The sequence below is a fragment of the Miniopterus natalensis genome, chromosome 3 (assembly GCF_054644295.1).
Source record: "Miniopterus natalensis isolate mMinNat1 chromosome 3, mMinNat1.hap1, whole genome shotgun sequence".
Taxonomy (NCBI): Eukaryota; Metazoa; Chordata; class Mammalia; order Chiroptera; family Miniopteridae; genus Miniopterus; species Miniopterus natalensis.
The window spans coordinates 50,285,223-50,308,522 of NC_142083.1; the positions used below are offsets into that span (position 1 = coordinate 50,285,223).

The 23,300-nt window shown below is 36.9% G+C and overlaps 1 protein-coding gene across 7 annotated transcripts in view; it reads right to left on the reverse strand.

The window, feature by feature from the left end:
• MCTP1 (multiple C2 and transmembrane domain containing 1) overlaps positions 1-23,300 on the reverse strand; it is a 418,524-nt gene that overhangs the window by 84,595 nt on the left and 310,629 nt on the right. For all 7 annotated transcript variants that reach the window (XM_087815449.1, XM_087815455.1, XM_087815454.1 and 4 more), the window contains one exon: positions 1,093-1,212. In XM_087815449.1, coding sequence (XP_087671575.1) covers positions 1,093-1,212 — 120 coding nt within the window. The remainder of the gene's footprint in view (positions 1-1,092; positions 1,213-23,300) is intronic.

A 23,300-nucleotide genomic window follows, 5' to 3' on the forward strand; every position in this document is an offset into this window, starting at 1 on the left:
TTTAAAAGGGAAATTCTTTTATGTCATAGGTATGTCTGTGCAACCATGATGGTGCTAACTATTATAATAACATATCACATATTGCTACTAAGCTGATGAACAAATAACTCCGTTTCTGCGTTATCCTGGGTACAGTGGTTGGCAAAAAGTCCTGATTATAAATCAAATGGAGACCCTTAATGGCAAGTAAATAAAAATCTATGTAATTTGATGAGCATATAATACTACCAAGGTCTCTCATGTTTGACAAAATTTTAAATTCTTGCCAACAGTTGTCTATGGAGTTATCAAATTGCAAATGTCTATTTGGAGAAGTACCCCCTGCCACGTATTATATATGAGGAAGCTTTTTGAAGTTGTATGTTTGCTAAGGGTATAGAGACTAAGATAATCTAAGAGGAATGAAGGTTGCAGAACAACCAATGTGGTTTGTGTGGCTAGCTTCTGCTTCTCAGTCTACAACTCTTTTTGAGAGAGAAGGTCTCGCATATTCTAAAACCTTTCAGAAACGCCAGAGAGGGCAGGGGTTCAGTATAACCTTCCCTAGGTTAAATGAAAGCTCTTTATCCTTGAGCCGGTCTCCTAATACACCTGACACAGAGCAGGATATTTACTGTAGTTCAGTGAACGTTTATTGAATTAAGGTACTTTATGTACTTGTCCAGGCTAACAACCATCATCAATCCTTCCTTTGTTCCAGTGACAGACAACAGAGAAATGTCTTAAATAAAATACATTTCATCTGGCCTGATCATTAATAATTTTGTGATATTATGTCTTAATTAAGAATTCATTAAGACAAAAAAGCCCCAAAGAGAATGAAAGAAATAATCTTTTGGAATAACTAATTTTTAGTTAAAAATCATAACTCACACTTCAATGTGCTCCTGACTTTAGCTCCTACAAGATGAGTAATGTTAGAAACAGTGAATACTTTCTATTGTGTTAGAACCAAAGAGTTGTTAGTTCTGAACTGATAACACTTTTCTCCAAATCTGAGTATTTTTTATAAAACCAAACTCAATGTTGATCTTGTCAGAGAGACTAGGAATAAGAACAAAAACATAAACAAATAAGAAAATAGAGACTTACTGTATCACGTTGCCTGTTATCTTTCCCCGATATTATCAAGAAGTAGTTCCATGTCAGCAGCAGCAACAAAACCAGTGGTATCATGTAGAGCTCAAAGTTCCAGACAACAAAGAGAAAGAGCTGGAGGAGAGAGAAGAGAGAAAAAAAGATGAGTTAACTCTAAATTTCATTAAATGGACTCTCTTATCAATACTCCACTTCAAAAAACACAAAACGAAATGCTTCAGAACGGAAAGATTTATCTTGAAAACAAAGCCCTAAAACTTGTTAGGCATTTTTCTAAAAGCACAGTGGCTCCTGGAAAGTCACAGGTAAGAGTTTTACTTTGCCTAATTTTTATGAAGAAAAAACTGATCATTACATTGTCGATGAGGCAACTTTAATTTTTCTCCTGTGAAATTACTGTTAGGTTGAACAAAATAAAGTTTAAAAAGGCAGCAAAACGAGCTTTACTATATTGTTAGAAATAGCAGATCTATCTGCCTTAATAATAAAGAATGAATCACTATTTAATATCAGGGAATTTTTAAAAAATCTCACTAGGATAACACAGTGTAACAAGCATAATAGGCAGATGAAAATACCAAGTCTATACAAGACAGCCTCAAAGATTTCACATTATGAATAAAAGCATTGCTACCAAGAAGTATAAAAAAAGGATTGGCTTAACATTCAGTATTACCATAGAAATAAAAAAGCTATTTTAAAAAAAGAATAATTTTGCCAAAGAAAACTTTTAAATGTCTATTTCAATTATCTTTTATATCTTTTAACTACCTACTTCAACTATATAAATGATTTTTTAAAATTGTGAGACAAATATTAGATTAAGAACTCATCTAGGTAGGCAAAAAGAACCATTCTAAGAGTATTTGCATTGTAAATAACTAGCATTGGCTTCTAAAGTGTGACTCTCCCACATCCCCACCAGACTCTCATAATCCTGGACAGATCATTGAAATTTTCTAGGTCTGTGGCAGCTGTGGCTAAATTAAGGTCATGTAAAGTCAGCTGGTAGTTAAGAGCCTGACTCTACTTCTTATGTTAACTAGCCCTGTAATCTTTCAGCACCACACATATTTTCCCTTCAGTTTCTTCCTCTGTGAAATGGGGATGATAAGAGCATCTACCTGAGAGGTTGTGAGAATTAAATAGTTGAAGCATTTTAAGGATTTAACACACTACTTAGTATCCGGTAAGTGCTCAAAACACATTATTGTGTAAATGATAGCAATGCTTTACAAAACTCAGAAAGTTAGTTATCGACTAAGGTCTTCAGGTAATGCATATTTTAATAGTGAAAACTAGAAAGTCATCTGCCTGCTAGGATTTAGCCAAACTATAGTATAACTGGGAATTTGAGCCAGATGGTAACACAGACACCTGGCATTTGATAGACTAGAAGGGGTAGGGGTTTTACCCTGAGAACACTAGTGTCGGGAACAGCAGCAAGGGCCATTTACAGTCTTCTTAATAAACCTCAGCCAAGTCTACAGCCTAGTCAAAGAGCAGAGAAAATGAAACTGCGTGGAGTGGTGGAGAGACCCCTGGTCTAAAGGCCGGAAGACAGGTTCTGAGCCTTAGAGAGTCACTCTGCCTCACTGTTTTGGATAGACACCAAAAGCATAAATAATGGTTTAGTAACCCAAGAAATGAATTTTGGACAGAATTAGATGGTAACTATAGAGTCAAGTTCCTGAATAAAAAGTAAAAAAAAATCTCAAACACGTCAATGCATCAAACATAAGCCATATCTCTTCTTTCAACAGAAAAGTAAAATGACTTCCAGGAAAAAAAATATTTTCCTTTAATTTTTGAAATTTATATAATATAAAGATGACATAAATTATAATTGATGACTATGATTATTCTATTAAAATGCATTTTTCAAAGGTAATTCTTTATTCAGGTAGTGACTTAAAGAAAATTTGGCAGACATCAACACATGTAAAGGGAATACTATTTTTGGCTAGAATTCATACCAATTCCTTACACATTTATGTGTAAAATTTAGGTAATCACTAGAATATAAGCTCTTATGAGTAGAGATTTACACATTTTATTCACGATTCTATCCCCACAGCCTAGAACAGTGCTTGATGCACAATGGATGTTCAATAAATATATGTTTGCTGAATTAATGAATAAGTGGACACTGGATTCCCAAGACATTTAATATAAGCCTTATTAATTATTTGCATTAGTAAATGTACTATAGAGCCACTGTATAAAACCAAGTGACTTCAGGAAAATGTATAAAGAATTGTAACTTGGAATGCCACTAAGAAATTCCTCTCCAAAGCACATAAGATAGAAGTACCTTAGTACTTCTAAAAAGATTCTCCTTCTATATTGTCAATGCAGTCATGACTGTCTTGTGTATTATGGTCTGACCACAGTTTCCTACATGATTGCTTTTTCCAAGGACATTCAATTGACTTAGTGTGGTCTGGTCTCATATGATTCCACTGCTAAATATCACCAACTGTAATCATTCTTAACCTGTTAAGCATATTTACATTCCCCCCTTGTAATATCTACTCATCGGTGTTAGAGTCCCGTTGTTGCTCAGAATAAACTTCCTTGTAAGTCCATGTATTGGTGTTAGTTATAGGCTAGATGTTGCATAGAATAAATTTTCTAGATGATAATCCTGTAAGCAATCAAGACATCTGTCATGCTAATTTGTTCTCTAGGTTCAACATCACTAGTTGCTTCAAGCACCAGTTACAGGGTGTGGTTTCCTGCGTTCTATATGGCAGACACCTTCTCACCACATCCAAATCAATACATCAGTAGCTGTCTTAAAATACAGCACTCAAAACTGACACAACACTTCTCATGAATACCTATGGTTATTGATATGTCCTCACAACATGAGCACCAGAACTCAAGATGGAGAGAAATATAGAAGAGAGAGACTAAGGAAGAAACTGCATTAATTTCATAGATTCTGGCAGTACAAAAATAGCATCTTTTCCTATTGTGTATTCTTTAAAAATCTAATTTTTTTGGTAACTAAACAAGGAGTCCATGATGTTGAAAATATCTAAAAAACCAAAACAACAGTATACTCTGAAAACTATAAGACATTGAAGAAAGAAATTGAACAAGATACAACTAAATAGAAGAATATACCTTATTTATAGATTGGAAAGATTAATATTGTTAAAATGTCCTTATTACAAAAAATAATATACAGATTCAATGCAATCCTTATTAAAACACCAATGGCATTCTTCTCAAAATTAGAACAACTAATCCAAAAATGTATATGGAACCATAAAAGACTCAGAATAGCTAAATAAATTTTGAAAAACAACAGAATTAGGGGTATCATATAGGCTGATATCAAACTACACTACAAAACTACAATAATTATAACAGTATGGTATTGGTGAAAAAACAGATACATAGATCAATGGAATAGAATAGAGAGCCCAGAAATAAATCCCTGCTTGTAAGGTCAAGTAATCTATGACAAAGGAGGCAAGGATACACAGTGGGATAAAGACAGTCTTTTCACTAAGTGGTGGTGGGAAAACTGGACAGATGATTGAAAAAAAAAAACACACCCAAAAAACAAACAAACAAAAAGAAATAGGACCACTTTCTTACACTATATACAAAAACAACAACAAGCCCCCCCCCCCCCCCATGGATTAAAGATTTAAATGTTAGACCTAAAACTATAAAATTCCTAGAAGGAAACATAGGCAGTAAATTCTGACATTAGCAATATCTTTCTGGATATATCTCCTCAAGTAAGAAAAACAAAAGAAAAAAATAAACAAATGAGACTAAATCAAACTAAAAAGTTTTCCACAGTGAAGGAAACCATCAACAAAATGAAAAGACAACCTACTGAATGGGAGAGGATATTTGCCAATAATACATCTGATACAGGGTGAATATTCAAAAAATATAAAGAACTCATAAAACTTAAAGCCAAGAAACCAAACAATGCAATAAAAAAATGGGCAGAGGACCCGAATAGATATTTCTCACAAGGTGACATACAGATGGTCAATAGACATATGAAAAGATGCTCAACATCACTAATCATCAGGGAAATGCAAATGCAAATCACAATGAGATACCACCTCTCACCAATCAGAATGGCTGTCATTAATAAATCAGCAAACAACAGTGTTGGTGAAGTGGACACAAGGGAACCCTTGTGCACTGTTGGTAAGGTTGTAATCAGTGCAGCCACTATGGAAAACACTATGGAGATTCTTCAAAAAACTAAAATTAGAGCTGTCTTATGACCAAGGAGTCCACTTCTGGGTAAATATCTGAAGAAAACAAAAACACTAATTTGAAAAGATATATGCATCCCACCTATGTTCATTGCAGCATTATTTGCCAAGATATGGAAGCAACCTGGATGTCCATCAGTAGAGGAATGGATAAAGATGTGGTATACATATACAGTGGAATATTACTCAGCCATAAAAAAGAATGAAATCTAGTCACTTGTGACAATATGGATAGACCTAGAGGGTACTATGCTGACTAAAATAAAGTCAGAAAGACAAATACAGTATGCTCTCACTTATATGTGGAGTCTAAAAGAGCAAAATAAATGAAAAAACAAAACAGAAGTAGACCCACAGATAGAAAACAAACTTATGGTGCCAAAAGGGAGGTAATAAGGGGATGGGAATAAAACACATAATGAAGCAACAAACAAACAAACAAGAGACCTTTGAATAAATTCCAAACACGAAAGCATTTTTTCTTTCTGCATATCAAAGTGCAGATCTCAAAAGTTCACGTTAATAATAAAATGTATTTACTGAACACTTATCATGTGCTATGTAATACTGGGTGTTCAAATTAAGATATGACGTGTTCTCTGGACTGAGATTGCTCAGAATCACTAAGAAAAAAGCAATGGCTCCCTATAGTGTTAGCGATGTTTCTAATACTTGGTAAGGGGAGGATCTTCTAATAAAGAGCCTCTAGAGGAAGAAGGGCATCGTTTAGCTCCTTCTCTCCACACTGAGCTTCTCCTCTCCCTGGGGCCCACCGACACCAGTACTGATCCTTTCCTCTTTCCTACAAAAAGCCAAGACAACTTGTAAGGGTGGGTCTCCAGTGTCTTACTAGGGCAGCAAGAGAAGAAGGCAGCTCAGAGAAACCCCAGGACGGCCAAGGCGATGCAAGATCTGTCCTTGTTCCTGACCACACTTTTTGATAGATTTGGGTGGTTGAGGGGAGAGATATAATGGGGCTAAAATGAGGTTAAAAAAAAAAAAAAATCACTGACCCAGCCACAGAATATAAATATAAACCATAAAATGCCTAGCATTTATCCTGGCCCAATGCTTCCAGAACCCCTTTTCGCTTCTGTGGGACATGGAAAGAGGACTCGGTGATTCCAGAATTTCTCAATGTTAAATTAGGTAATAAGGACTCTTGCTCACTTATATAGTATTTAATTTCCTTTGACTCCATCACTATGGCATTCTTTCATTATTTTTCCTCTCTTTCTATCACAATCTCACTTTTCCCCCTCTCTCCCCATGCTTTTAACAAGTAAACTTTGACTACCTACATTTTACTTTAATGGAATCCATGCCCCTATTTCAGACAAAACCTCTAGCCCTACATTAGCTATCCTTGCTCAACAGAGACTAAAATTATTCTAAAAATTGGGTGGTTTTCTTTTTGAAATCACTATGTAGCTATTATAACTTACAATTAGAATTCTATTGCATAAAACCTTCATCAGACATCAGTCAAATGGTAATAAGTACACGTAACCTCTTTCATTAGAAAACAGGATATTGAGAGGTTTATCCATTATCCTGGATGTTAGAAGCTCTCTGTCAATCTGCCGTGGACTTGCAGCCATGACCACGGGATCCCTCAGGAGCTGCTGCAGTGTGGTGCAGTGGAAAGAGCATGGGTGTTTGAATCAGGCCTGCGTTTACACCCAAGCTCTCTAGTCACTAGCTATGTAACCTTGGCCAAGTTACTAGATTTCTCTTAGTTTAACATCTGAAAAATGAAAATTATAGTATTTACTTTGCAGATTTGAGATGGAATTAGACTAGTGCCTGGCAACTATAAAGTGCTCACTGAGCGGTAGGTATTATTACAAGCAGAAATATATTGGCTTATACTACATATAATATTTTGGCCCCTTTTGCAGCTCATCACTTTTGTTATATCTCCCTAGAATTTATAGGTACTGGTTGTTTCAATCCTAAAAGCTATGTTAAAGAGGCCATGTCAACTACAGGAGGAAAAGATGATGAAATGAGTGCCATTTTCAGTATTTTTATAATTAGCTTGCGGCGATTACATGCAGAAAGGAGCCCATTTGTTTCTGTCTCCCTGTGTACATGCCTTTTGTAATACCCTCCCCACAATGAGACTGGGATTGGTCATAAGGCTTGTTTGAGCCAAGGGAAGAGTAGCAAATATGAACACAGAGTCTTAAAAAAGCACTTGCTCACTGGGCCTTGCCCTCTGCACTGTTAGAACCCTGAGCCACCATTTCCACCAGCCCAGGCGAGCCGGCTGCCTGACAAGTCATGTGGCACAGTCGCCTCCATCATCCCAGCTGAGAGCCAGACAGCATCCAGAGGCAAAGCTGCCCAACTGGCCAGAAGTTGACTAGAGATACAGGAGTGAGTCCTGCTGAGAACAGAAGAAATACTCAGCAGAGCTTGGTCCAAATTGCTAACCCAAAGAATCATCCCTACATAAATCGTAGTTACTTTAAGCTACTAATTATGGAGTGGTGTGTTTTTTTATATACAGCAAAAACTAACGGATACATATTCTTCTCCAAGGAGACAATGTGGGCTGGACCAGAAGCCTGAAAAAGTGGTTTTAATTTTATTTCTGCTATTTGATCATCATAGGATCTTGGGCAAGTCAGTTTTCCTCTTTAATTTTAGTCTATTATCTATAAAATGGAGATGGTTATCCTGCTTATTTCACAAGTTGGCTATGGGAAAGAAGTGATGTGATAAAGGTGAAAATGTTTTGTCACAAGTACTATATAAGTGTAAGTACTATATAAGTGTAAGTACTGCTAATTTACTGCTTTTCATATTTAAAATTATTACTGAAAAGAAAATTGAGATTTTTTAAACTAATACTACAAGATAAGTCAGTATAATAACTGTTTTTGATCAGTTAGAGAGGACGGGTGGTGTTCCTTAGGGGGATTTGTGTGTGGTCGTGGAGGAAGAGGTTTGTTGGAAGGAAGTCATAAGTGTTAAACACAGGGGTTGCAGTTAAAATTTTTACTAATAATAAAATCCCCAGATCTTTACAGAAACTCATTATTACTAGTAAATGGCATTAGCATGCAGTGTGGATTTTGTGAATACTGAAGTTGAAACAATCAGATTTTTAAATGTTAACAATTTTTTACAAGCTCATGCCCCTAGATATAAAAGAATCTTGTTCTGAACTAGTAGTTTTATAAATGTCAATTCCTGTCCATAATTTTTTTCACTTTGAAATCTGCATACCTTTTATCTAAATTAATGTTATCTTGCCAATGCTATTAGCCTCAACGTCACAAAATGCAATCCTTCATTATCAATTTGGGCCAGGCCTTAAGAGCAATCTACATTTAAATCATAAGTATTCAGAATGGCGTTTTGGAGAATCTATAATTTACTGAAAGGTAAATAACATAATTTGTCCTATCAAATATCTTACATCACATGGCATAGGATGAACTTTAGGGGAAAAGTCCTGAGAGGCAGGCTGGGAAAGCAGAGACTATTATCTTTATTTTACAAATGAGGCGGCTGAGGAGCAGGAGTTTGAGACTTGTCTAAGGACACCCTCTGCTGAGTGGCAGACCCAGGTCTTCTGATTCCCAATCCGATGTGCTCTTCCCACAACGTTCAACTGCCTCTAAGGTGAAGGATTTCACAGCAAATGTCGATGACCTCAAGGTATCAATTATTTAGGGAATAATTATTTAATTTGTAGATTTCTGTACCTCTATTTCTTTTCCTACTTTTGCATTAGTAGAAAGAAATGGAATACCTCTTCCTAGGTGTTCTGGTAAAGGTTTGTTTGGTATAGCAAAGAGGTCAAAAACTAATGGTCGAAATAAGGTTTGTGGAGCCAATTTCATTCTTCCTTTTTTTGTACTATCTCACTTGGCTCTGAATATCAAAAGTTGGCTATTCATAGTGTTTCTATTAAATGGAGTTTTCTTCTGTCCAAAATGTTTAGAAGAGGTTAGCAAGGTGGCTGTAAAGGCAGAGATTGGAAAATGAATGAGCCAATTACATTTTTACAGACAAAAAAAAAAAAAAAAAGCCCTTTCACTTGAAGATTAAACAAACAAAAAAACCCTTTTCTATTCAGAAGCTGACGAAGATGGGCCAAAGCTTCTCACTCATATTTAAACTAGTTAAATTATATGAAGTACAGTGAACGATTCAAAATATTAAGATTTTAAAGCAATGCCATTTCTTAGTAGGTGCAAGACAGGCATGGTTTTTATTTCTTTGAGTCTGGGGTTTTTCGTGTCCCAGACAGGCCTAGGCCATTCACATCCTCCCATCAATTGATGCGCTCCTTGAAGTACAGTGAAGATGCCTGCGTTCAATGATCATTCAGTGGGACACATGACAGTGTCCCTGGGGGAGCGCACTTCAAAGAAATCATTTAAGTTGGAATATTGAATATCCTATTCTTTTGCAAACTACAGTATATTTTAAAAAGAAATCTCATCCAAAATGATTAACACTTCCTACTGTTCAGGAAAAAGCCTGCCCTTTCAGGCTAACAGCTGTGGATCATTAGCTCTCCAGTGATGAGATGTGTTTGATGAGTATTTTTCTTTCTAATTAAGAGATGAGATTCTCTATTCGACTGTCTCTTCAGAAAGAAGTGAAGGAAAAATTCTCTGCCTACATGGAAAGGCCATCTCCTACAAAACAATTATTTCATGGCCCTTTTAGAAAATCCCTTTCCTCCCGAATTTCAATACATTTTTTTCTTAGACTTAACACATTTACACCCAGGCCTTCACAGTATTAACCCATTTTCCACCCAGCTTTTATCCTCTGATGTTTCTCTGTTTCATTATTCAACAATATCTTTTTGCAAATATATCAAAAATACATATATGCGTGCCCTAACAGAGTATTTGGTATAGGAATGTTCTCTGACGTGAGAGAGACCTCAAATTAGAAAGACAATAAATATAGTATTTGCTTTTTGGGGAACTAGGCAATGTTTTAAAAAAATAAAAACTTAAAGATACCTAGCAATATATAAAAACTTGTTATTTTTGATTAATTAATCCCTAAAACAAAACTATTTCACCTCTACTAATAAGACTGGCCTTAAAGAAGAAAACTGCCCTAGCCTGTTCTGCTTAGTGGTTAGAGTGTTGGTCTTTGGACTGAGGGTCCTGGGTTCGACAGCCAAGGGCGCATGCCTTGGTTGCAGGCTCGATCCCCAGCCTGGTTAGGGCATGTGTGGGAAGCAACCAGTCCATGTGTCTCTCTCGCATGGATGTTTCTCTCTCTTTTCCTCTCTCTCTCTCTCCCCCCACCCCCTCCCACTGTCTCTGAAAAGCAATGAAGAAAATATCCTCAGGTGAGGATTAACAAAATAAATAAAAAATAAATTAAAAAATAAAATAAAATAAAATAATAAAATAAAATAAAATAAAATAAAATAAAATAAAGAAGAAAACTAGGGACTATCAAGTGGGACCTCAAATCTCTGGCTTTTCTATCTGACAAAGCCATCAAGTCTGTAAAATTTCCGAATTAAACTGCAAATACTGTTGTGAATTAGCCCTGCCAATGGCCTCCTTAGCCCTTGGGCGCAGGGAAGGAAGAAGGGAGCGAAGAGGGGGCGCGTTTCCGCCTCTGGGCCGGGCGCAGCGGGGCCTCTCTCCCGGGCGTGTGAAAGCGCGGGGCGCCCACAGCTGCCGGGGCCTGTGGGAGAGGGAGGGGGCTCCGGCGCTCGGGGTGGGGGGGGGAAGGGGGGGGTGAACACCCTCAGGCACTGTGAACAGTCTACCACAATGGGGCATTTTCCTGTCCTAATGCCAACAACGCTCCTCTTGGAGAGACATTGACCATTTCTCACATAGACAATAGAATATCCTACAATTAATTTAGAAAAGAAGAAATAGTAGGTATACATACAAAGGCATACCAAAGGCTGGGTAGGCGTCCTATATGATGACACGAATATAACTTAAGGATAGAGGGTAAGCCAACAGTAGAGGGGAAAAGTTGCACTCACTCATAAGCATTTGCACTAGATTCCCTTTTTCCATCTATTAATGTTTAATATTTAACAATGCGCCTACAGAAAACTGGAAGTAAACCTCTGCCCATTTACTCCCTTTTGGGTTAAGTCAGGCTACACACATCCTCAGGGTCTTTGGAGCTGCCTCTTCTGGAAAGGGGGCGGTTTCACCTTGATTTAAATAGCCAGATGGCATCACCACCTGTTCTTACTTCTGGTTGGTTCTGCTACAGCCGTTGTGCCACCACCATTCAACAGGGGAGAGAAGATAGGCAAAATGAACCTAATTCCAACATCATGATAGATCTCTCGAGGTGGTTTTAAAGTAGGACATGTTGCTCTCCTGAAGATAGGCTTTGCTTTGCTTGGACAATTTTCTAAAACAAACAGTAGCAGGGAATTGGCGACAACCTTAGCCCCGCCATATCACTCCAGCTTGTTCTGCTGTTTCCTGTGGTCATGCCACCGATGACGCAGGGAGCCTTCTCAGGCTCATATTCATGTTCACACACAGTGGCTTCTCCCCGCTCTCAATTAGAATGAGAACTGCCATGGTTCCTTCTGCTGCTTTCTTTTTGTGTAGTTTCACCCAGGCACCAAGCTAACAAGACTTGTGTTGTGTTTTGGTGTGTGCGTGTGTGGTTTATGTGTTTAGAGAAAAAAATCAAGTGCACTCTCTACCAAATGGTCCCTTATATTGATTAGGCAAACAATGTCAAGAGAACCATCTATGTCTGTTCCGGTGACGCAATGAGTATATGGTTAGGATTAGAAATAAAAATGAGAAATTGGTTGATTTCAAAGGCACAGCTTTCAATCAAATGCATATGCTATAACTTAGTTCATTTATTTACTGATAGTGTTGAAAAATCATTGTTTACTCAGACTTACTAAGACTACTTATAAAATACACATCAGAAACTCGCAATTCCTTACTATGTGAAATTGTACACTGGGTTTCTGAAGTTGCTATCTGAAACTTGAAGTCCACAATCTTAGTACTTTCGTGACTTTTCAAAAAGCATGGCTTGACTCCATCCATTAAAAAAGCCAAGTGTGACAACTAGATAGGACTCATTTGAAGATGTCTTACATATGATCCATGGAAACACCTACTGAAGAATCTCCACAGCCAAATGGACTAAAACGTCAAAGATGGTGCAATCAACTAATGACAGCACAATGCACAGTACTTTCCTTGATAGTGATATTATATCAATAGAATCTGCCAGCCAGAAGAGTTGGGAAGTTGTTTATTTATTTAGATATTTTCTTTTTCTGTCTCAGATTACAAGTTGTACTGATATTTTGTGTCATTTTTATCAGTCAGAGATGAAAGTCTCTGGCTTTGCTTTGAGAACACTGACAACTCCAAAATGCAAAGCCCAGAGTATGTCCAGCTTGAACAACACATCCACCACACACAAATGACTGATAAGAAATCCCTGCAATGTTGTGAGTTTAATGTTAGTCAACGTTTGGGTGTAGAGTGAAAGTTACAAATGCCTGTAGTCACCTGGAGAATGTTGATTCTCTGAGGTCCCTTTCATTAGAAATTAGTACTTTACCTAGAAGCTTGTAATGCCTACCATGTTACCAAACACAGTTATGTTTTTTCATTTTAATAGCTTTATCATTCATAGAAGTTCTGAGTTCAAATCAGGTTGCATGCAAAGTCATTCTTGCAGATTACAAATTACCACACCTTTTACATGTTTAAAGAAATCAATCTGTTACCATTACAATTTTTAAAGTATGTTACTGATCAACTCCCCTCTTTGTGTGTGCAAGTGTTGTGTCTAGACACACAAATCTGATACCAATGTTTACTTATGTACAAAACGTACAATTTCCCCTAAGCTTGAAATCTGGCATTAAAGCTATCTCCATTGTGAACAGGTACAATATTTAGAGCAACAGCTGGCACTGAGTTGCTCATGGGGGGAAACTCCCTCTGTTCTGTATACTGTGCCAAAAAATAGGGTACCTAGCCAACAAGCCAAACACATGTTAGTGAAGTCTGTGATACAGGTTACTTTAAAACTTAGTCCTGTAGTCCTTATATTCCCCATTTTATTTCACTGAACAGGAACACCTTTAAAAAAGCAGATGATTAATTATAGTGACCGCTTTTTTGTACAGTAGCTGATATGCAGAGGGTTGCACTGTGCCAAGTTTTGGGATGTTTGGTACCATTCGGATTCATCCCTGCTCAAAATTATCTCGCTCAGACTTACCCAACTTATCGTGAATAACTTCCCTGGGCTACTGATTTCTGATCTTTCTTTTTAATCCTTAACAATATAACCTAGCAGTTACTACTGGTTATTCTTTGTCCAGATTCAATATCTTCATTTCAATCTTAAAATCAAAGAGCCAGTCAGGGAGCGTGTTTTTAAATGTTCATCCTCATAAATAGATTTAAGACCTAATAATATCATATATTTCAGCAATCTTACCAGCTTCTGAAACTTCATCTCCCATTCTGTCTTATAATTTTCTAATTTTCTCCTTCACTGGTCTCATTCCCCCCAACCCCTCTGTTCTGGAAAAACTTCAAGAGTTATGTTTAGCAGCTCTAGCTATGTCTGAACATTTCTCTTTGCAATTCAAATAATCATCTTAGGCTGATTTTAACAGCCTCCTTTACTCTACTCCATCTTTTACCCTTGCTGTGTAATGTTTACTGATGAATGTCTTTCTCTCATTTCTTAACAGATCTAAGTGGTCTAGTTACTGCACGGGAAGCCTAGAGGTTTGAACACTAAGTATACATTTCTCTTGGCTATTTTCCATACCTCTAAACATTCTCTTAAATGCAACAGGGCTTGTGTTTCAATGGTAACAGAAGTTATCAGAGAACACTAGTTTAGACAGCAAGCAAGCCGAACTCCAACTGTTCAAACAGCCTGACTTTTACAGTAAAAGGAAAGGCCCTGGGCCAAGACCACTGAGATGAGCAGGTATTTTTAGTTCACTTGTAGGCCAGCTCTAATGTAATTCTGAAATGTTTTCTTCAAACCAAACCCAACTTTTTCAGGGCTGTCCAAATCTGTTTTCTTTTATAGCAAGTACAAATTCTTGGAGCAAAGGAAGCATGCGTATCATTTGCAATGCTGCTGCATGTCTATGGTGTTGATGCCCGATGGCTCAAATTAGTCCGCAAAACAGATGAGCGCATTGTAATTAGCTCTTGTCAAACTGTTAGAAATACAAAAACCATTTCCACTGTAATAAAAATTACGAAAAAGAAAAATCTCTCATCTCATTTTCAGCCAAAATAGTTCCTGAAATGTCTGGTAGTTTAGGATTCCAGAGTTCTAAAAGAAGGCCATTTCATTTTCAGAAAAGCTTTCATTGCACTGACATGTAGATGCTGAGATGTATTATCTTTCAGGCATTTTTGTTGTTGTAGTTGATTGCCTATAAAATCTCATTTCTAAAAATGACCTGTTGGGAGTGGACACATTTTGTTCAGCCACACAGTACTGAGGTATGATTCCCAACACTTAATACTTCTTTGAGTAGTTTTTTTCATCAAGATTTTCTGAACTTTGTCTAGCAGTGTGTTAGCATTATCAGTTTTCCTGAATAACTAAATAGTGCATTCTGTTTAAACAAAAGAACACTTAATTAAGGAGGCAGAATTGTACGTTCATATGGGATAACTTTGATGTTAAACTCTCATGTAACTATTATCAGTTTCTTATTGATGATTTGCTTGGATATTTGTTGTTGAAACAGTGACTCAATAGACTATACTTTGCTCAACATTTAAATTATTCACAAGCTTCAGGAGGCTTCTGGAGCCCTTTGAATTTAATGTTCTCTCAAAGAAAAATCTGGGCTATTAATAGGTGGCAAGATCAAAAAGTAAATTTAAATATTAACTAAAAGGTGGTGCAGTTTGTGATTAGGTCAGATATACCAAAAAAATCACCCCCTCCTACTTGCTTTCAGAAATTTCCCCAAGATATTTTCAGGTGTACTTGTGGGAATGAGCAGGATGGTATAAATGTATCTATCTTTATTAAAATTACCATATACAAAACTTAATACAAAATTGATCATAGAGCTAAAACTATAAAACTTCTAGAAGAAAACATTGGAGAAAATAGTTGTGGTCTAGGGCTAGGCAAAGAATTCATAGGTATAACATCAAAATCACAATCCAAATGTGTATTTAAAAAATCAGACATCATTTAAGTTAAAAGCTTTTGTGTTTCAAAAGTCACCATTAAGAAAATAAAAAGACAAGTCACATACTGGAGAAAAGAACTGCAAATTGTATACATATTTGATAAAGGACTTGTAGCCAAAGTATATAAAGAACACTTAAAACCTAATAATATAAAGACAAAACTCCAATTTAAAAATGGGCAACAGATTTGAATAGACATTTCACCAAAGAAAACTAATAAGCACATGAAAAGATGACCAACATCATTAGTCACTAGGGAAATGTAAATTAAACCACAATGAGATACTGCTTTACACCCACTACAATGAAATCAAGGCAGAAGTTTCTAAATGGTGGAGATATAGAGAAACTGAAACTCTCAAACATTGCTGGTGAGGATGTCAAATGGTGCAGACACTCTGGAAAACAGTTTGGGAGTTTCTTAAAAAGGTGAACAAACAAACTTAACATATCAACCAACAATTCCACTCCTAGTTATCTACCCGAAATAAAAACATATGCCTACATAAAAACTTGTACATGAATGCTCATTTCTAACAGCATTGTTCATGATACTCCCCAAATGGAAGCAACCCAATTATTTATCAACCGGTGAATGAACAAAATGTGCTAGATGCATACAGTGGAACATTACAACAATAAATAGAAGACACATAGAAGATACTGGCACATTCTGTGTCATGGACTCAGAAACATTATGCTAAATGAAATAATTTAGATGTAAAAGACCACACCTGTAAGATTCCATTTCTGTGAAGTGTCAAGGAAGGTAAATCACTATTGAGGTTGGAACAGGAGAGACCAACTGGCATGAGGCATCTTTTTGAGGTGACGGTCGTACAACTCTGTAAATTTACTAAAAATTAGTGAATTGTGCACTTAAAATAAGGTGAATTTTATGGTATATAAGTTATACTTCATTAAAGTCATTAAAATAAAAAGTGATAACTACTGTGAAGGCAAATTCCAATCCAAAGAACTGAGAAAAACTAGACCGAGGCAATGAATGATCATAGATCTTGGGTGCATCTAGCCAACACTCTCAAAATATTTAAGATGCTTTTTGATGGCACCATTTACATGGTACTCTTTGAACGGTTGCTGCTCCTTTCAGTTCAGAGAAGTTTTACAAAAGCTATTAGGAAATAGCTAAAGCAAACATCAGCATCAATCACTGCTAATTATACAGTTAGGAAAGCAAGGTCCCAGAGGCAAGGTGATGAAACAATGGTAATAAAATGTCCCCACCCTAAGGGGAGGCTGTTAGGCAATTAGTTCTAAATTCCATAAAAATATGATCAATTTTGAAAAAGAAAAAGTTAAATTCCTTACCCTCCGAATAAGAAATGGCTGAAAGGATTAAAAAAAAAAAAAAAGTTAAGAAAAACTCAGTCAGAGAAGATATGGGAAAAAACAGAAAAGGCTGGCTTAGAGCAACTGGCTAAAAGGAAAAAACAAAAGTCAAATAAAGCAAAACAGAACAAATCTTAGCACAGGAGATGCGAACAGAGCATACAAGGCCATCCCTCTGCCCAGAAGAAAGCACTCCCCGGATGAGTAGGGCTCTGTTTTTCCTGCCTTGCGATCATGCTGGGACCTCTTTTAGTCTGGGCCTGGAGTCTTAGGCTTTCATTCGAATTCTTCAGGGATCTCTATTACCAAGTTACCTACAGCATCACCTATCAGGAAATAAAACTTCTCACTCCCACTTCCATCCACAAAAATAGCAGGAAAACATTAGGAAGGATTTGTTTTATTTTTCTGGTCAGCAACAGTCAGCAGCTCCCTTTGGTTGATTGGGTTTGTTTTTTCTCGGGATATTACATCAAGAAAATAGAAATGAAAACTGCTGAACACAGCAGGAAGAGTGAAATAAATCTGAAAACCGCTTCCAACTGTGTATTCAAGCACTTCTAAAACTCTAGGATAATCCTGTATCTTCCCATACAGCTACATATATTTCTTAAATTTTTTTTCACGATAAAGCTAAATACATGTGCCTGTAAGTTAACTAAATTATATCAAGCGTGGAGAAGCAGGTGAGCCCTGGCAGGTTTCCCATTGTTCTTACAGCCATTTTCTCTCTATCAGTTGGTGCAATCTAAACTGGCTCCCTTCGCTGTCAGTGCCACCGAGCTATTCTATATCCCAGGGCAACAGGTGTGGCTTTGTCCTACAAGTGCATGACACTGGGCAAAATCCAGCTCACCTTTCAGAAGCTCACTGGTACGGCAACACCGCACTTCTTTTATTTACATCTTTGCCTTTCAGACATGTCGGACCACACTTTCTGCCCAGACGTGTCCCTGGCGTTTCTTGCTCTAATAAAGGCGTCGGCTCAGTGGCAACTCTGGATTCAGGTTTTACTAGTGTCAAAGAGAGGAAGTGGTATGTTTCTTCTTTTCTAGTTCTACCTTGATCTTGAGGAGGCTTCTAAATATCAGCTGGAAAAGAGCACCTTATCGCAAATTACAGCAAATATAAATGGATTGGGTTGATGTCAAAGAGAGGGCCATATACTCCCTAAAAATGAAACATGTGCCATACCATCATGAAATTCTCTAAATTGTCTCTATAGCTTTATTTCCCTCTTCTTTATGCCTGGTCTATGCAAAATAAAGGGTGCCTGGCATACAGACAGAGAGGCAGAGCTTAAAAGGGAACACTGTGAACAGGTAAAATCAAAAAGGCTAAAAAATGCGTCCTAAGATTTCTCTACTAAATGATTAAGTCTGTTTTTCTTTCTATTGAGAAACTTTATGCATGAGGACCTTAAATCAGCTGAAACACTTTAGTGTTCAGGGAAAATAGGTTATGTATAAACACATTTACCAAGTGTGTGTATAAATAGAACATGTTTGTGTATACAGATATAATGTATGCATACAAATTTATATCTATGTTGTATCTATATCTATGTATACTTTTATTTATCCCATGAGAAGTATATATTCATAAATATTAAGTGATTATTTATAGGCTCCTCTCCCTCAGCTGTAGAATGGAAATATAAATTCAATTATAATGTGAAAGTTCATTAAATGCTGTTAATGATATAGTTTATCTCACTTCTAAAGAAATAATTTTACATCGGATTAATATAGTACTGTTAATACAGTTAAGGAATTTTATTATTCCTTAATAGGAATTAAAAATGAAGCCTGCTTTAAATAATTTTAATTAAATAAAATTATTATCATGGAGGTGTAATTATATCTAAGCATTTCCATGCCCCAAGGGACCATTTAACTTTTTTTTTCTTTATAATTTTTAATTCTTTTTGTTCCCATATTGCAGAAAGAAAAGCTGAGTTTAGGATAAAGAAAGTATTTTCTAACATGTATATTAGCCCTAATTTTTAATCTCTACTATCTTATTTCTAGAAATAAGGTGGTAATATTAGACAGGATTTTAAACAACTTTTGTAGCCTCTCTTCAAGATCATATAAAAAGATCCTAAATATATATTTTTAAAACTTGCTAAATGTAAAATAATATTCTTATATGATTTAAAGACATCCTTTTATTAATCTGCTTTAAGAACTTCTGCTTTCCGATTTTAAGATCTATTTAAGAGACTGTGTTAAAGATAAAAGGTGTCAAAGATAAGAAACGTTCTTGATAACTGGTACTGAAAACCTGTAACAGAGAAATCCTATACCTTGCTGAAAACCTCTTATCTTCTCACATCTTTAAGGCTCACCCAGTGCCTTGGCACAGCTGAAATGTAACTGGCTTACCATACACAAGTAGTTGAAATTTGCTCCATTACAACCTTTCAATTCCACATCTTTTTGACAATTACAAAGGTCTTAGCTCCCTGATGCACTGGGTATCTAAAAAATTACAGTGTTAGTTTTCTTTTTCGTTGAAGCTTTTTCAACCTCGATTCTAGGTAAGTTCTAGTTATATGAGTCTGACTTGATCTGCAACACAAGAAAGTTAGTGTGAGGGAGAGTTTATTATTTACATGTGGTAGTTCCTATTATCATAATTGTTGGTTCAAATATATGATGGTTATTGTCTTTATTAGGACTGATGGCCTATCCACCACCAACCTATAGTTGACCTCTCGTTTCTTTACTCAGCAATCTGAATTTCCTTTTGGAAACCCTTTACCACTCTGCTGATGGAATCAGCTCGATCAGAAACCACCTTCGGCTGCAGAGGGATGGACATGTGACCAAGCCCTGGTCAGTGAGGACAGGACCTGCTCCCGGTCATAGTCATTGGGTCACGGACTGGCCAATCAAAACAAGTGAAACTCAACTCTGCCTCTTTGGGCCTACTGAAAGAGAGAACCTCTCTTTTTCCCCTGACTAAAAGCTAGACTAATGTAAGCCTGGGGGTGCTGATTACTACTTAGGGGGAAATCTTGCCTAAGATTGATGCTAACACAGCAACAACCAAGTCAAGAAATGACAGGAAACTGAGCTCTGATTGAATCATTTGAGCCACTAGACCCACATGTCTCAAAGTATCCTTTGGTCTTCCATACATACACATAGAGAAGAAGGTAAGAGAAAGATAATTCAAACATTTCAATGTAATTTTTGTTTTTGAAAAATTTAGAATTCATCCACACTCCCAGCCCCCACCAGACTGACTTAGAATTTCAGGCAGTGGGGTCCTAGAATCTGTATTTTTAATTATTCCTGTGGCATTTCTGGTGACCAGCTAATTTAGGGAACTATTATGGGCATTCTTCAAAGGTTATCACGCCTTTTCCAACACCATCAACAGGCCAGATGAAATTTACACAATACCCCAGAGGCTTCCCAGAGACCAGACTATAGAACAGACAAAGTCTGCTGAGGGCCAGTTATTCTCTTTCTAGTAGCTTTAACACCACCGCCCCTTTTTTTCCCAGTAAAGGAAGAGAAGAGACTGCAATTATGTGGGAAGGGGCTTTAATAAAGGGAGGTCTTCTTTCTTCTTTTCAATAGCCTCTTGGTAAATTAAAATGGTTTCTTAACCTGTCTGTGTTCTGGAAAATGGGGAGCTAGTACCTGTTTGACTAGGACTGGTCAAAGTAGGATGACCAGATAATATAATTTGAAAGACAACAATCAAATTTAATTTTTCTCATTGTCTTAGAAAATTTAGATAAACTGTATAGAAGTAACTGAGTTTGTCTCTTAGGACAAGGGATTATTTTGGGGACACAGTTTTCCCGGGTGTAAATGGAATGAGATCTCTATTGACTGGCTGTGTTTCTTTCCCCCTATTTTATAGCAATAGAGATTATGCCAAATTTACCCTCCTGTGTTTCTGATGGGATCCCAGCAACACTCTCCACATAGTTGTTTAGAAAGGTTGAGATAAACAAAATCTCCAGAGAAGATTTCCTGCCTTCAGGTCTGCTTCAGGGTGGTTTCCAATCCCTGCAGATTTTACATCTATCTCAAATCTAATTTTAAGCAATAGGGCCATTGTGATCAGCTCATTAAAAAGAAGTGACTGTTTATTCTCCAAAATTATCAGCCTTTTTTATATCATTAGACATTCTGAGCTAGTTTTTCCCCCATAATAATTTGAAAGTCAACCTTCTCAGGCCAAATTTTTATCTGAGGAGCAGGTAGATTCTAGGCACAGCATTCTACCACTGACAACTATATCTTTTATGAAATTGGCCACAAGCAACATTCTTTCAGATGGTTCACTCTGGGACTTTCCAAAACGGACAGGAATTCACTATGGACAAGCTGCATGAGGTACCCTGGGTCTCCAGCAATTAATGATCCTATAGAGCCTCTCCCTTTGTGTCATATTGAGTTGGGTTTTATGGGGAAGTTGTCTTGATGGGTAGGAATTTCCAGTGATAAAATAGGATGTGTTCTACCCTCCTTCACACTAGCCCACATGTTCTTTTTAATTTGTACCTTAATAACATCTTTTGACTGAGAAGAGGGAAAAAGCAGAGTGAGAAGAGGAAAAGTATTTCCTAAAGTATTGATGTCATTGCTTTTTGTTACAAAATAGGTGTGTATTTAAAAAACAAACAGCCTACTATTGAACTAGTATTTTAAAAATTGCATTAAGATTAATCATACTAAACCCCAAATAATTATTTTTAGAAGATGCTTTGTAACACTTCCCTCACTTATAGCTAGCCACTTTGGACAGGATTCTGCCACCTCTGGGTGGCAGGCTTAGGTGGAGGGCTCAGGGGAGCTCTAAGGTTACCAATCCATGAGTGCTCCAATGGGACCTTCCTTATGCCTGTGGCAGTGGGAGTTTCATAACATTCTCTTTAACATTTTTGCAAGCTAAAATAATCACAGTCATGCTCTTTGGCATAGAATTTTGAGGTTTGTGAGAAAATCTTGTCCCATTCTCAGCCCATGTCCGTGTGGAGGCGAGGTGGCATTTTACAGACGTATGTTTTGGTTCGGCTTCTCAACTTTTAAAAGAGTTGTCAGCTATATTCCCATCTCCACCGAGGATTAAAGCATGGTCTGTCCCTAATTGGCAACAGAATATTTGCACTCCAAGTACTTGTCAAAGGAGGATAACGCCGAATGCTTGCTGCCCAGTGCCCATCAAAAATCAGTCATGAGAAATAGTATTTATGGAAGGTTGCCTGAAGGACATACATTCCCTTTCAGATCTCCTCAATTTTATTTTGGATTTAGCCAAACCATTTGAGAGCCACACCCTTAAACCTCATGGCTATGTCATCTCAAAATAATAGTTATCATTTGTGGTCATGTGCCTAGGCCTGAGTTAGGTGCTTTTTATACATTAGTAATAGTTTAAAACTACTATGCAAAGTAGAGATTAATATCTGTTTTCCAGATGAGGAAACCATCTTAGCACCATCAAATCCCTCACTGAAGGCCACACAGCAAGTAAACAATTCAAATCAAAGTTTGCCTGGCTCCAAATTTCATGCCCTGTATACAGAACTAGACCTGTTTTGACTGGATTACATTTTGGTGTTGCAGCAGCCTCTATCGAGGGAAATTAGAAGAATTAGAAGAAAGAATTCTACGAAACACAGCATTGTTTTAACTCTGGAGATTTTGTTTACATTATACAGTGTCAACTTTATGGGGGTTCTTGAATAAGAAAAATTCTTGAGGTTTTAGTACCCGAAATAGTTGGGCTTTCACTGAGTAACTGGTAGGCTTAATATAAAAATATTAAGATGTGAGTCATGTAACTGATAGTTCTTTCCTTCATCTACTGTCTGGGACACTCAGATCCCAAATTTGACTTTCCTCTATCTAGCACTTGAGCTGTACATTTTATGTGTTGCCTTCCCCACTGGCATCACCTACTGTACCCTCCCACTCTCTGGCCTTCAGTGTGATTCCTTTACTTACACTTTAACATTTATACTGCATGTATTTTTGTAACCCACTTCTATTATTTTTTGGGGAATGAGATAGGATATAATAAAGCTCAAATTAAAAGTCTGCACTTATTAGGCATTTAGTTTCAAGAGCTGTGCTAACTGGCATTAAATGATATTTTCTTTTTTAACCCTTATAGTTACTGTGAATTGGGTTATATTATTAGCCCCGTTTTACAGATGATGATAATTAGGCTCAGAGAGGGTAAGTAAAATACCCATGTTCACACAGCAGAGCCACATTTCTGGCTGACTCCAGAATTTGAACTAACCACTATGCATGTGCCTCTTCAGCTCCATATCATGGTCAGTTAACAGGAAGAGATGGACACAGTGAAATGGGAATAAAAGAAGACATGGGGAAAGAAAAAAGATGGGAAAAAGATA